At 39.1% G+C, this 15,414-nt stretch overlaps 1 protein-coding gene across 7 annotated transcripts in view; it reads right to left on the bottom strand.

Moving 5' to 3' along the window:
- rptor (regulatory associated protein of MTOR, complex 1) overlaps positions 1–15,414 on the bottom strand; it is a 339,346-nt gene that overhangs the window by 175,347 nt on the left and 148,585 nt on the right. For all 7 annotated transcript variants that reach the window (XM_069929956.1, XM_069929955.1, XM_069929957.1 and 4 more), the window contains 3 exons: positions 11,039–11,139; positions 9,898–10,042; positions 3,539–3,614 (listed from right to left, as the gene is read on the bottom strand). In XM_069929956.1, the coding sequence (XP_069786057.1) occupies positions 3,539–3,614; positions 9,898–10,042; positions 11,039–11,139 (322 nt within the window). The remainder of the gene's footprint in view (positions 1–3,538; positions 3,615–9,897; positions 10,043–11,038; positions 11,140–15,414) is intronic.

Here is a 15,414-nt window from a genome sequence, read left to right on the forward strand (position 1 = left end):
TTCTAGCACCGGGATTCCATGCCTGGGGGTTAATGAGGGATCAACTATTCCATGAAGAGGTCAATGGTCTAAAAGGTTTGGGGACCCCTGTTCCCAAAAGAAGAGAGGAAACAGTCCAAATGTTCCAACAATCTCCATTCAATCCAAACATTATTTTCTGTTGACTAATTTTAGCAACTACTATCCATTAAAAAAAACTCGCTTGGAGGCTAAGTGGGCTCCTTGCTTTGACGCATTCAAAGAATTCATGATGAAGTCTAGATGAGTTTAAAACAGTTTATTAATGAACACAAAAGGACTTGTAATGTCCATGGTAACGTTCTTAAACTTGGTAATGGTAAATGTCTAATATCCAGTCTCTTGGGTTACATAATGTTCAATTCTCTCATTACAGTCAACAGAAAATATGGGAGCCTCACTCATCCATCTATTCTACCATTATGGTCAATGCAGGCTAATGACTCACCAAGCCCCCTTAAACCCCCATTCATGAGCCAACCCCCAGTCCATAGCACATGGCAGTGGAAGATACCAAATGCGGGGAGCCTCCAGACCCCAGGATGCTGTGACACCCATAACCAAACTGACAATTATAAGCAATAGCTCTTAGACATCCTGTTGATTTAAAAGAAACCTGGGGAGCAACTTTTTAAAACATGAGGGCCCATAGCTAAAAAGATGTTGAGAGTTGTTTTCAAGGGACTTGGGCCAAATGGGACTAATTCCAGAAGGCAACTTGGCCGACATGGGCTGTTTTCTTGTTACCCAGCCCTATGACTCTATTGTGAAGACTTGTCACATTAATTCTGATGCTCTCTATAACATTGAGAGTGTTTTTTTTTAAGAAGGTGTTTGAATATTATCTCGTGCAATGGTTTTCATTCCAGTCAGTGCTGGCAACCACATTTAGAATATTAAGCTACATGTCAATAGCACTGAAAACCACACCAAGGCGCTTTGAGGCACAAGGAAAATACTGGATATCAAATAAGGAGAAGCAAAATGTGGAGGGGGTTTACAAAGACCTTGGACAAGGAGGTACATTCCTTGATGCTCGAAAATAAAGGATTAAAATCAAAAGTACCTCGGAAATGGGAACTAAACTAAATCATTAAGGTCGTATTTTTGAGTAGGTGGGATGTAGCAGCTTCAAACCATGGAGTCAAAATTTTGGGTCAAGTTAATGAAGAGTAGAAGAATCAAAACTGCTTAATAGCTTTGAGGCTGAGGTGACATCAACATGGAGAAGCACAGCAGCAGTCAGTCAGGGATGCATTTAAATGAATCAAAACAGGAGTGGAGTTGAATGACTGTCCATGGAATAGTCAGAGGTAGACAAACACAGACAGGAAAGAGATGCTGGTAAGAGCACAAATGTGATATGGTTGCAATCCCCAATTACTGACATTTAATATTGCGAACATGGGGCATACATGACTTAAGAAGCAGTACCATCATTCTCCGTGCCTCCCGTATTTTGGTTGTCATTTAGTTTTGGATTGATGACTTTTTGTCAGAAGTAGGAAACATTAGTAATCCATTATTTTTGCAGAGAAAGAAGGAGAATAGCAAGGAAAAAAAGGAAAGTCCGATGGGGAAAGAAACAAGTCAAATATTTTGTCAATAAAAAACGATGACAAAATCTAAGCCGACACAGTAACTGCAGCAAAGCTTTTAAAAAACATTTTATTGCTTTAGCATATTAAAATGAAAATTTGCTGCAAAATGCTAGATTCTAGAAAAAACTGATCTACATGATACAGGGGATATTTAGCATCTGCAATAAAAGATTAATGGCAGTGAACTATAGCTCTACGTTCTTCAAGTAAAACTCAATCTTTAATAACAATCATTCTTCTAATAAACAAAAGAAACCATGGACGTATACGATTTTGCAATTTATTGGCAGGTGGCTGTTCAAAGGAAATCGATTTGATGGGGGAGAAGGGACACAGAAAATGCCCTCATTAAAACTATAACTATGGTGAGGGGGGTGGGAATTTCTCATGATTCCTCCTGGACACCCCTTCCATCTTCAATAAAAACATAAGAAATAGGAGCAGGAATCAGTCATCCGGCCCATCAGGCCTGCTCCACCGTTCAATGTGATCATGGCTGATCTAATGATAAGGCTCATCTCCACCTACCTGTCTTTTCTCCATATCCCTTAATTCCCTTTCTTGTAGAAATATATCTAACCTTGTCTTATATATATTTACTGGGGTCACCTCTGCTGCTTCAATAAACAGCAAATTCCACAGATTTATTACCCTCTGGGACAAGAAATTCCTCCTCATCTCTGTCATGAATCTACTACTCTGAATCTTGAGGCTACGTCACTTAATTCTGGGTACTCCTACCAATGGAAACAATTTACCTACCTCAATCTTGTTGATAAATTCCAGCAAATACAGTCCCAGATGACTCAATCTCTCCTCATAGGCCAACCTCTTCATCACTGGAATCAACTTGGTGAACCTCCTTGCACTAACCCCAAAGCCAGTACATCTCACCAGTTCTTTGTATAGTTGCAGCATAATCTCCCTTCTCTTTAATTCAAGCAATTCTAGCAATGAAGGCCAACATTGCATTTACCTTCTCAATAGCCTGCTGCACCTGCAAACCAAACTTTTGCGATTCATTCACAAGCACTCCCAAGTCTTTCTGAACAGCATCTTGCAATTGGTTGCCATTTAAATAATATTCTGATCTTCCATTCCTTCTTCCAAAGTGGATAACCTCACATTTGCTAACATTGTACTCCATCTTTCAGACCCTTGCCCTCTCACTTAACCTATTTATATCTCTCGACAGACTCTCCATATCCTTTGCGCAATAAACTATACACAGTAAAGCTTAAGAATTGATCTAATATCTGGCTTTTATGTTTAGTTCTAATTGCTTTACCCTTCCTTTGATGAAGGCAATGGTAATTTGAGAACACTAATGGATGCCTTTCGCACAGCTGAATCGCCCAATGGGTTCACCTAATGTACAAAAGTGAGGCAGAAAATTTAGATCACCAAGGTGGGGCAGTCATTGTAATAACACTCAATAAAATGGAGGGTTTATAACTTTGAAAGGGGGTGGGGGAAATACATAAAAACCAAGTATTGGAATTATACAAAAGGCACGAGATTGAGGTATGGATTGGGCCACAATTAGCCTTTTTCATGTCCTCCAGGCATCACAGTCAATTAAGTAATTCTAAATGCAACATTGCAGGAAGTCGGCAAGGCTAAATACCAGGGGCTAAAAACTTAGACAAGGCTTGAGTGCTTTCTATTCAGGCAGCACGGGTACGCTGGGCAAGAAGCCTCTTTCTATGAAGATTATGATTCCACTAGTGTAGCACTAATAAAATATAACATTCCATTCAGTAAACACGAAGAGAGCATGTTCCCAAACAACGGATGATGAGCATTTAGAGATCAGTTCTCGTTCAATTATTAACCAGAATAAAAGCAGGATTTAGTAAAGATTTTCCATCTGAAGACTAGCAGTCAATTAAGAATTTATAATAAGACGGCCAACTCACCCTGAAAGCTGTTCCCTCTTCGATGATGGTGGGAAGTTGGGAAAGGCAAATGTCCACTGCAAGATCCCAAGCTTGCCTGCAAAGCGATACACAAGTTCAAACATTGAGAAATTTGGGATAGATGTGAACCATTTAATAGTTCTTTTTTTCTTAGTGCCCTGACTGCACCACCCCCCCTCCCCCGCCAATTTTGAGGTCCAGTTGCTGACGAGACCCAGCTTCTGTTCCCTTAATTATATTCCCATTAAATTGCTGGTCAATAATTTCACTCATTTGGGCCCATTATTTCTGATAGTATCCTCAGATACTGGCTACCTCTAAATGATCTAGCAACCCTTCTTCAAAATTGTTCTGTATTAATTCTTCTGTCTGTCCTCAGTGTTTCCAGTTAACGCTTAAAACTGGAGATGGGTTGACCACAATCACACAAGAGTACGAAATGGAACTGGCAGTCGCAGGGTGGCCCCTCGCATCTGATCCACCATTCCATTCATGGCTGATTATCTTCAAAGTCACCACTTTCTTTACTATTTATCTTGTCCCTGCATTTCCGTGCTATCCAAAGGTCCCAAATGTTTGATTTTTATTTCAATCGACTATCTACATTGGCTAACATGCGGGCTTGGACAAGTCCCAATTGTCCTGGAACATACACTGGACTCTGGATTCTCTGGCACAAATTCACTAGCAGTCCAACCAAACTGTAGTACAAACTGAGATGAGGTAATGGCCAAGTCTTGCACTAAATCTCTGAAGACTGAAATTGGGATTGTTGTGGTTCTGGGCTGGAGAACAATTTTCTACTTACTGTCACACAAGTGGCAAATGTTTGAAAACACACAAGAGATTTGCTAAAGAAATCAAAACTAAGAGCCCATTGAAGGCCAGAAATGGCTTTCCTGATTGTGGTATTGTTTAGTTCAGGCTGCGTGCATATAAAATATACTGGAGGGAAAAGAAATGGGTTTGGAATTCTCTGAATGGCTGTTCCCCAGAATGTTCGGGTTGAGGGATTTTTCAGTCTGAACCAAACATAAAATGTTTTTTTGCTTAATGATGACAAAATGTTGGAAATGTCTGCCATCAGGTAGATTCTGTAGAGTGAAGAATAGAGTAATATTTTGGGTGTGTAATCAGAATGTGGCTGAGGACTACTTTCATTGCATTGAAGTAGGTGATGGGACTGAGGCAGGATTCACAGATCTGATGGATGCTGGGCAAGCAGTACTCAGAATTGGATATGGCTAACTTGAGATTTTGTGCATTTGCACATGGCTTTCAAATGCTCCAATTTTAGAATCTTGTAGATCCAAGTCTCCAAAGCTTACAGAGTAACTGCTAAGCAGTAGAGGCTCAGTGCCTTCTTGAATGCACCCTTTTCCCACTTTGTTCCAGGGAACCTTAAGGAGCACCTTAACTTATTCTCTATTCTCCTCCTAGACATTCTGCGTCATGGATCTCAGAGTAGAGCACTTGATTTAGCAGTCTGCTGTTAGGCATGCACGAGAACAATTGGTAGATAGTGTGATCAGAGCCTAAATGTTGAGGTTGATTGTGCTGTTTATCGGGTGTCCAATCTTGGATTTGGTTGGTATTTTTCCAGTTAATTAAGTTGCTTGCTGTAGTCTACCCAAGTCTCCAAAACTTACAGGATGATTACTACTCAGAGCATGAACTTGATGCCAAGTGTGAGGTCTTTGCCCTTGAACTATTTTTAATCTCAGATGGCTGGAGGCAGTGGTGAATTTCACTACAATCTGCCTTCCTTGAGAGGTAACTCTCGAGATATCTGATCCTCTCTTTCCAGAGAAGGGGTGGTATAACTGGTGCAGGGACACATTAGTAGAGGTCCGTGTTTGGTGAGAGGATCATCCTTAAACAAAGAAGTTAAGGATAACTTTGTACGGAATTTCAAAGTTTCCACATGTTTAGGCTTCATCTGTTCACTGTAAATTAAAGACTGAAATTGAGATTATTGTGGTTCTGGGCTGGAGAAAAATGTTAAATTGTTCCCCAGCCCAGAATCACAGGAACTCCAATGGCATCATTTGACCTTCCCTTACCTTTAATGTCCAAGGTTAAACTGAAGACAGTTCACTCTGGTTTCACCATGCACTCCCTTCCTGCAATGACTGATAAATAGAATTCATGAGGAATGCCAACACAAGGGCTCAGAGTGCCGAGGGACTTCCTAATCCTTTGAGATTGGCTAACTGTTCATGGCTCCAAACCACATTTTTCTCAACTGTATGATTCAGTGCTTTAACTTTTAGAGAGTCCATCTATCATTTTCATGTCTTGAGATTAGATTGAACGAAGAGTATACTTTATAGAAAAATAAATATTTATAATTCAAACTTAGGACATGAAGATTGAAATCGTGACACTATCTGTTAAACAAACACAAACTCAGCCACATTATTCTATTCAAAATTAAAATTTCAAATTTTCATAATCTAAACATCCAAAAAATTCTTGGTGCTCTTCACCATGGAGAAATCAACAAAATGTTCAATCAAAATCAGGGCCAGTTTCCACACAACAGGTTCCCCATGTCTGCCGCACACACCTGTGGCTGTCATCTTCAACCTCGCCTTTTTACTCCAAAACACTACCAATTCCCTTGACGTAAACTTGAGGCGAAATCATGTTGCTGCTCGTGCTGTCATCCACATGTATTTTACCAGTTACGTGCATTTAATCTCAGTTCAGTGTTGCCTTGGTTTTAAATTTCTCTTTGATTTTTAACTTCCTCCATGGTCCTTCTGCTTCCCATCTCTGTAATTTCATCCAGCACTGCCACCTTCCAAGACTTCAGCACGACTTGAATGCCTGCTGCAAGAATATCCTCTGATCAAAACCCTTTACTGATCATCTTGGTTTAGTGGCCAAGGCCCCAATCCCAGAAACTCTCAATCTTTCCATCATTTAAGATCATTCAAAATTATCTCTTTGACCCAACGCACCCTTATGTGGTTAAATGTCTAATTTTTTTGAAAAAAATTATGCTCCTATGAATTGTCCATAGACATTTTCTTTATGTTCAAGGAGTTACGCAATGTTTTTTGAAAGAAAACACATCATTAGGACAAGAAGCTTATCAATGCATTTGAAATTTGTTATATATAACAGGACTAACAGTTCTGCCTGATATTCACTACAACTGGGTGGAGCATTTAACTGTGCAGCAAAGTACACTATACATCCTAATGACACTGAAGCGTTTAAAATGTCGGAAATGGCAAATAAATGAGCAGACTATTTTCTAAATAGGGAGAAAATTGAAAATTCCCCGATGTAAAGGACCTGAAGGTAAACTTGCAGGCTGAGATAGTGGTGAAGAAGGCAAACGCAATGCTGGCATTTATTTCAAGAGGAATAGAATAAAAGAGTAAAGATGTAACGTTGTGTGACTTCACTTGGAGTACTGTGAGCAGCTTTGGGCTCCTCATTTAGGAACAGATGTGCTGACGTTGGAGAGGGTACAAAGGAGGTTCACCGGGATGATTCCAGGAATGAAAGGGTTAGCATACGAGGAGCATTTGACAGCTCTTGGCCTGTATACACTGGAATTTAGGTGAATGAGGAGGGATCTCATCGAAACATTTCAAATGTTGAGAGGTACAGACAGAGTAGAATGGTGGGAGAGTATAGGACAAGAGGACAGAACTTCAGGATTAAAGAGTGTCAACTTAGAACAGAAAGGCAAAGGAATTTCTTCAGCCAGAGTGTGGTGAATCTGTGGAATTTGTTGCCACAGGCAGTTGTGGTGGCCAAGTCATTGGGTATATTTAAGGCAGAGATTGATAGGTTTTTGATTAGCCAGGGCATCAAAGGTTATGGGGAGAAGTCCGGGCAGTGGGCTGGCTGAGTAGGAAAATGGATCAGCTCATGAGTGAATGGCGGGGCAGACCCAATGAGCTGAACAACCTATTTTGACTCCTATATCTTATGGTCTAAAGAATCAAACATTTATTGAAGAGCTTTTTTTTTGCTTGCTGCATGCATCAAAATACAAACAGTTCAAGCACATTTCAATGACGTGTCTGCTAATGGGAGTAACTGAATAAGAGGAATAAACTGCAAATTTACATCATACATCTGCTTGCTGTTTTTTTATTAAATTCAAGTGAACAAAATGGCAATACATGAACCCTTCAACATGAAAGGCTCGCTTAAATTGTATGGACATTTTAATATTAATTCTCAAGGATGGAAAATTTGATTTTGAAAGGATTAGGAAATCATGGCTCTGTTCCAAAAAACACTACACCGGAGTTTTCAAAATACATAACATTTAATCAGTCAAAAATTTTGTTCTAAAAATGTTTTTCTAAACCTCTGAAGACTTGCATTTGTATCATCAATAATTAAGACCGAGAGGTTTCATGACCAGAACCTGCAAGGTTTGCACTGCATCGGTGCTGCCTTAGGTTATATCAACACAAGATTACTTCTCAAGCTCGCCAGTATCTGAGCAATGCCTTTGGCCCTGGCACAAATATTAATTTGCTTCTCAGAGTCCAGACACATGCATTTGATTGTCTCTTTTCACTTTGATCAATTTAAATTTATAGATTAAAAAGGAAAATATTACACATGCAAGAAATCTGATAATGGAAAAAAGAAAAAGCTGCAAATCTTCAGCCAGAGAGATAGATTGGAAACCACGAGAGATTGAAGGACAAAGTGCTGCTGGAGAGGCTGCTGAGATGGTGGTGTAGGTCAGTCTGGGAGTGATATGAAATGGAAGAGAAAAATTATTTGTGAGGTACCATGAGCTAAAATAAAAGGTGAATGCTGGTATTCTGAAATGGAAGGGTTGGGTGGATGATCATTTGAAATTGATACAAATTCATTGCTGAGTCCTAAAGGCTGTAATGTACCAAACATTAAGATTATATGCTCTTCAGTAAGTTATTTTGAACTTCATTATAAGTTAGGAGTAGAAAATTTAAGTGAGAGATAGCCAGTATTATACTTGCAGATTGAAATGAGAAACTCTACAATGTCATATTCTCCTTGTTGTTGACTAAAACTATAGAAAAATGCCCTTTTGCTGTTTGGGTGACATAGTCAGAACACTCATTGCAGAAACCTAAGCAAAAAAGTCCAGGTCAGCATTCAGTGTTTTATTGTGGGTGTGGTGGACAATCAGGGATGCATCGTTTGACTTAAAATGGACTGAAATTATCCTACAATATTTTGAAGAACAATTTCCCAGTGCCTTGGTGAATATTTTATTCTAAGTAACATTATTTGATCATTAGACTTTGCTGTAAGTGAGAGCTTGCTGTTTTCAGAATGGTTAGAATATAATTCATGGGGTGTTCAGACATCCCTATCCCTCTTGAATTACGCCTCAACGAAGGAAGTTTTAAAATTTAAAAGTCAGAAACAAAGGCCTGTCCAGAGCTCTCTACTTAAGAGCTGAAATCTGTAACAATAGCCAAATCTGAAGACAATTCAAACCATGACACCTAGAGGAAAGACATGCTGAGTCACTATGTTTATACTTCAAAACAGGGGTGTCAAACTCAAATTCACCGAGGGCCAAAACTAAAAACGTGGACTAAGTCGTGGGCCAAACTAAATATTTATTGAGAATTTTCAACATCTGCATGTTTTCTCCTTTTTCAACATACGTAATGTTAAACTTTTTCTTATTAAAATAAATGTTTAATAATAGTTTTGGTTAAACTCTTTCCAGAAGAAGCATTAACAAATGAGAAATAAAATATTCAATAAATAATATTTCTCTATAGCCTTTAAGCTCCTTTTAAATGTATTTTTTTTCACCAGTCAACAAGTCAAAAAAATAACAACTTGCTTCAATGACAAACAGGTTTGTCTTTTAAAATGATGAACATATAGTCTGCCTCCCACCTGTCTTGAAAGGTCCTGTTTTCGGTCTTTCGTTTGGCCATTTTTCGTAAGGGGTTTATTACATGTGAGTTGGGCGACAGGTCGCAGAGACTAATGAAAGTAAAGAGAGGAGGTGGGGGCAATTAGCGGGCTGACGGGCCAGTGCCAACGCATTTGCAAAGCATTCTGGGATTTGTAGTATTAGCTGTGCATGCGCTATACTGGCACGGCGACCAGCGGGCCAGCTCTAATACATATTTGATATGATCTTGCAGGCCAAATATAATTATATCACGGGCCAAATTTGGCCCGCGGGCCTGAGTTTGACACGTGTGCTTTAAAACATTGCTTGAACCTTAATGTACAGACTTAAGTTTTATTTCTTGCAGATTGAACCCCATTTTGATATACATTAGTTGTGAAAACAATTGATCTCAATTTAGGCAAGGGCCTTCCTCGATATTTTGTTTTAACAGGAGTTGAAGCTAACTCACCACATAGCATGCATATACGTTGGAGGCAGGCGAGGACTACTGACAGGGGTACAGTTGTACGACCTCATGATCCTCTCAGCTAAAAGAAAATTGCGGAATAAACTGGCAACCAGCAGGTCCTGCCTAAATAATTTTTGGAAGAGATCTGTGGAAACAAAAAGTTAGCAACAATTTTATTTTTATTCATATAAAATATAGTCGCTTAGTTGTTTGGAAGAGACGAATGGAATATCTTAAAAACAAGCAAGCACAACAACAAAGAATATCCTAAAAAAATTTACAGGCAAATAACTTGAATAATTTCTGGAATTTGACATCACTGCTATTTTGATACATCTGGAAAAATGGTAGTCAGATTACTTTTAAAACTGCAGGAGAATCCAACATCTTATTTATTATGTTGTGTAGATGGGATTTATAGAAAAAGGCTTTCACAAGGAGTAATTTCCTGCTGATGATGCCAAGTGTGATTTTACACTGTGGTGTAAACATTGCATCTACTTTGCTCCTTCGTTGTTTGTGAGGATCAATTGGAAAGTCATGATTGAAGGTTAAGTAATCAACCCTTAACCATCTTCCCTCTCATTTTAGTGCGCAAAAAACTTAGGTTGTGCAATTTTTTTTCCTGTTACAAATTATGTGCTCACTGAATGCTTGTGCAAATGTAAACTTGAAATTGTTACAAGATAATTTCGATATAGCCTATCTTTCGCAGATAATAAAACTGTATTGGCATGTTTTAATAATATAAGTATGATTGCATTCTACGAAGTAAGGTATTTAGTTAAGATTTTATTCGACCTTATTTTAGGTGCACACATTAAGTTCCTTTGTGCACTGGTTGCAAAATGTGCAAGCATACATATGCAGCTTGGAGGGAACAGAGCCCTTAACTTACCAAAGAGCTATGATGGATATAAACAGCAATAAAAACAATGATGGGTATCCTTAATTGGACAAATTCAGAGCAGATGAGAGACAATTGCTTTTCATAGCAATGTTTGCAGGAAGTGCGGAGGAAAGCAGTAATTATACTCCAGATAAAAACAGCTCAAGTTGGAACAATCTCCTTATGGCAATGAAGGAAAGGCAGGTGACGTATCGGTCCTCAAACTGGAAATTGAATAGATGTCTATCTTACCTCTAGGTAAGACATTCCAAGCTATAGTGTCTGTTATGGCTGTAAAAATCCAGTTGAGTTCTCCAAGAGGTGTCCTCCTATCATTCAGTCTTCCAGGAATTCTATATTATAAAAAAAAAGAGAAATGAACCAGAAAGCTCAGAAATGCAGCCCCTCACTCTTCAGATTAAAAAATACAGCAATTGGGTCAGAGTCTATTTGTATCTATAAACATGAAGAATAGTCCTAAAAATCCAACCATGCCAAAAATTGATGTTACATTGATAGTAGGGACCACTGCAATTTAATAACCTGCTTCCATCTTGGTTCAGAAAATGCTTCATTGTATTAACTATGTTACTTTGTACTTGTATTACTTTGTTTTGTATTTTTTCTGTACGTGAATTACTTCCTTTCTTCATATGTTAAAATTAATATATAAAGTTTCGAGAAAAAAAAAGAAAATGCTTCATTGATGCCATTGCATGGAACTGTCAGGAAATGGGTGTGTGTTTACACAAAAATGGTTTAACTGCCAAACAAATATTGAAGTTTTCTGGGAGACAGGGGTCATTTATTTTGAAAAGGGAATGGTAACATTTGGAAATTACAATTTCCAAAATACATCGCTCTGCAGAGTTGACATGAGAATCCGCATTCTTAAATTAATAATGGCCTGAGAGAAAATGAAAAATCTTTTTTCATTTATTTTTCCTGCATTTCCATGTCATATTCTCCACAATACAACTTGTTAAACATTTTAGCTGGGAACTGTGCAGGAAGAGTATGTAGTCCATTCTGAAAAATCACTCTCCCAAATCCAAGAGATCCTCAAAACAGATAAATGTTGGGAATACTCAGCAAATCCAGCAGCATCTGAGAGAGGAAATAGAAGTATCAGGTCATTGCCTGTTCACAGTATTTTTTCTTATGTCAGTCTCATAATTTCCCAACATTCTTCCCAATGTAGCAACAGTTGACAATGGTGTGCATTTTTCATCAATAGCTGGAGAAATTATAAATTTTAAGGTCTCAAAATTATTGCATAAAATGAACGAATTTCTTTGGGCAGCATGGTTGTGCAACGCTGTTACATCGTCAGTGATTGGGACTGGGATTCAAATCCCGTGTCGTTTGTACGTTCTCCCCGTGTCTGGGTGAGTTTTCCCTGGGGGCTCTGGTTTCCTCCCATCGTTCAAAACGCACCGGGGGGGGGGCAATAGGCTAATTGGGTGTAATTAGGCACCACGGGCTCATGGGCTGAAAGGTCTTGTTACAGTGCACAGTATGTCTAAATTTAAATTTATTCTTTTGAAAAGGAAAGAGCTTGTATTCCTGGAGGAGTTCTGCGGACAACATTGGTGGAACTGTAGTGTTTTAAAATTTGAGTTTTACCTTCCAAAACCAAGGGAGAAGGTAGAATTTTAGCTCCAAAATCAGAACAAACTGGGGAAAAAAGATTTATGATCCAGCATTGACCATTCTAATACTATCTACCCTGACCTATCATGCTGGTTGGCGTGAGACTTTAATGAGAGTGACTGGCAAGTTAAAAATGTTCAATCCTAGGGCAGGATATCTCATCATCAACTGTGAATCCTTTGCAAGGTGCACCATTCAAGTAAACTGCTAATCCTTTCACATTCAATCTGGGCAGATCAGATAACAAATCAAAACACATCACAAAGGAACATGATCAAGGGCTCTGATGACTTTTGCCATATGCAGAATCGATTTCAAAGAAATCTAATAGAAACAAAACATTCAAGTTGATGTAATTTCCCTCCAACATCTCATGTCCAGGCATTTGGTATATTGCAGCACCCTAAAAACTAAGCTGATGAAAATATGCTCAAAGACCAGAAGAATTTTGGCTCACCTGATTCCCAGGACAAATACTTTGACCAGTTGTGAAGCAACCAGTTTATGCTGCAGTTACATCACATGCCTGCACTGCAGCAATACTGTTCTGCCTTCCTCATTTGTACCTTGCAGCATTACCTATCAGGACTTCTATCAACTCAAGATGATGGATGGCAGAAAGTTTACTGGAATAGCTGCTGCGTAGAATGGTGCAACACTAACATTGCTCAGATCAGTAACTTGAGTAGTTAAGCATGTTCAGGCAAATTTCCCGAGGATCAAATCTCACTTAGTCTTGTCCTATCAGCCACCTTAGCTTTACCATTGTAAATGGACACTACAATTTTGGGCTGCTTTCCAGATCAAATAGCCAAAGGTGAGGATCACATTTTGCAGACAATATAGTTTGCCAATTATTACCTGCCAAGTTGCTTTTTGAAAGGAAGTGATCAGTACCCAATTGAGTTATATTTCATTTAGATCTTAAATTTTAAATTGACCCTGTGTCTCTGAATTGCATTAAGCTCTCAGGTCTAAAGTACCTTGAAAGTATCAAGAAACTCTTCCAGCCAACACCATAATCATTTAGAATTCCCAAAGCATAATATTTTTAAGCCTGATCTTTGCAAGAAACTTGTGCTTCTGCTGTGCTGTAAATCAATCAACAAAATATGTATATATCTCAGTTTTAGGGAACCATACAAGTGACTTTGAAAAGCAACTCTGGAAATATGTAAAATTTAATTGGCTTAACCATTCACTATGAAGTTCTCAGAGAATATTCAGACATTCAACGCGGTTCAGATATGAAACAGGTAATTCGTTAGTTCCTTTGAAAAAACAGGAGAATAGTCCACAGGGATGGTAGAAAGTAAAGATGAGGTTATATACAAGATACTTCACAGGTCGCCTCTAACTCAGCAATAAGAACAGTGCAACATTTTGCAAAACTGGTGGAAAATTTGATGGCTCATTATCATCTCCATGCTGTGGGAATCAGCCCCCACAGAATTCACAAATCACTACTCAAAAATCTGATGTATAGAATAAATGATTCACTCTCGTGGAATTTGTGTGGGGTGAAAAAGAAAATAAATCACACAAACTATTTTTTTCCAAACCATTTGCTTCACTTTCAGGAAAATTACATTGCAGACTGTATTCTAAGACACAACACCGCCACAAGAATCAGGGGGAAAAAGGTATATATTTTATAACATCTTCAAATCAAATGTTCTCCAACAGGATTTTCATCCAACAATCATGTAACTGTTTCCTATATGCTAGAGAGATTTGGACTACACATAGTGGCCACCTCAAGGTACCAGAGAGATCCTTAATACGCTGTCTATGCACAATCTCCCAAAACCATTAGAAGGTTTAAATGAGCATCCTTCCCCAGGACAACATCCCCAACCCTGAAGGCCTCACTACATTTTGTCACCTTCTTCCAGGCAGATTCTTCCTGAGCATTATCATGGGGAGATTTAACAAGTGGGCAAAGGAAGACTCTAGGAGGTTTTCAGAACCAACTTGAAAAATGCAATATTCCCACAGACTCCTGGCATCACTGTCCAATGACTAATCAAACTGAACCTTACCAAAATCCACACGTTAGGAGCATATCTGCATTGGGGCGGCACGGCTAGCACAGCAGTTAGCACAATGCCTTTACAGCGCCCGTGATCTGGACAAGAGTTAGAATCCAACACTGTAAGGAGTTTGAACATTCTCCTCAGGAGAATTCCCCAGGGGATCCTCTCACCGTTCAAAATGTATGGGGGGGGGGGGGGGGGGGTAGGTTAATTGGGTGTAAATTGGGCAGCATGGACTCGTGGGCTGAAATGGTAGATAAAGGCGTTGTTCTTGAAACAGCTGGAGATAAGTCATTTTATTTAAATTTATTATTTAAATTTCCATGCCAAATTCCAATAAAATCAGGCAAGATGGAAATCTTAAGGGTTAAGGGTTGTGCTTTCAATAGGCACTTTCAGTGGCCAATTGCCCCGCATATAAAGGAAATATGCGGCTGTTTTGAGGCCACCTGAATGTGTAGGAGGCGCTCTTGAGCTGAGCTATGTAACCCTCCTCCAAGAGGGATAATCAGCTCAGCTCAGTGGCTTCCCCAGCCACCTGAATGCAGCTGGCTGAAAGTGGGTGTTAAAAGGGTCAGGCTGCTGATCACAGCTGACACTGGGCAGGAGCCAGAGTGTGCTCAGAGCAACATCCTGTTCGGCTGTGGCCAGCGTTGCGCTTTAAACGCTGCCAACTGAACGGCAATTTACAATAGATACAAAATTGTAAGGGCTGCTTCTGCTTCTTCAGGCACATTTTTAGCGTAGAATGCACCTGAAAAAGCTTAATCTTTACTGAATTTCAATGAACTACCTAGCTTTATCCAAGCATTTTTGCCTTTTAATGTGTCTTTTCTCCTATCTTAGGACAATTGGTCAATGAAATAATTTGAAGATTGCTGACTGTGGCCTCTGCAAGACAGTAGCTGTCTGTAGGTGTTGAGTGAATAAGATCTTCTT

This window comes from Narcine bancroftii, chromosome 3 (assembly GCF_036971445.1).
Source record: "Narcine bancroftii isolate sNarBan1 chromosome 3, sNarBan1.hap1, whole genome shotgun sequence".
In the NCBI taxonomy this organism is placed as follows: Eukaryota; Metazoa; Chordata; class Chondrichthyes; order Torpediniformes; family Narcinidae; genus Narcine; species Narcine bancroftii.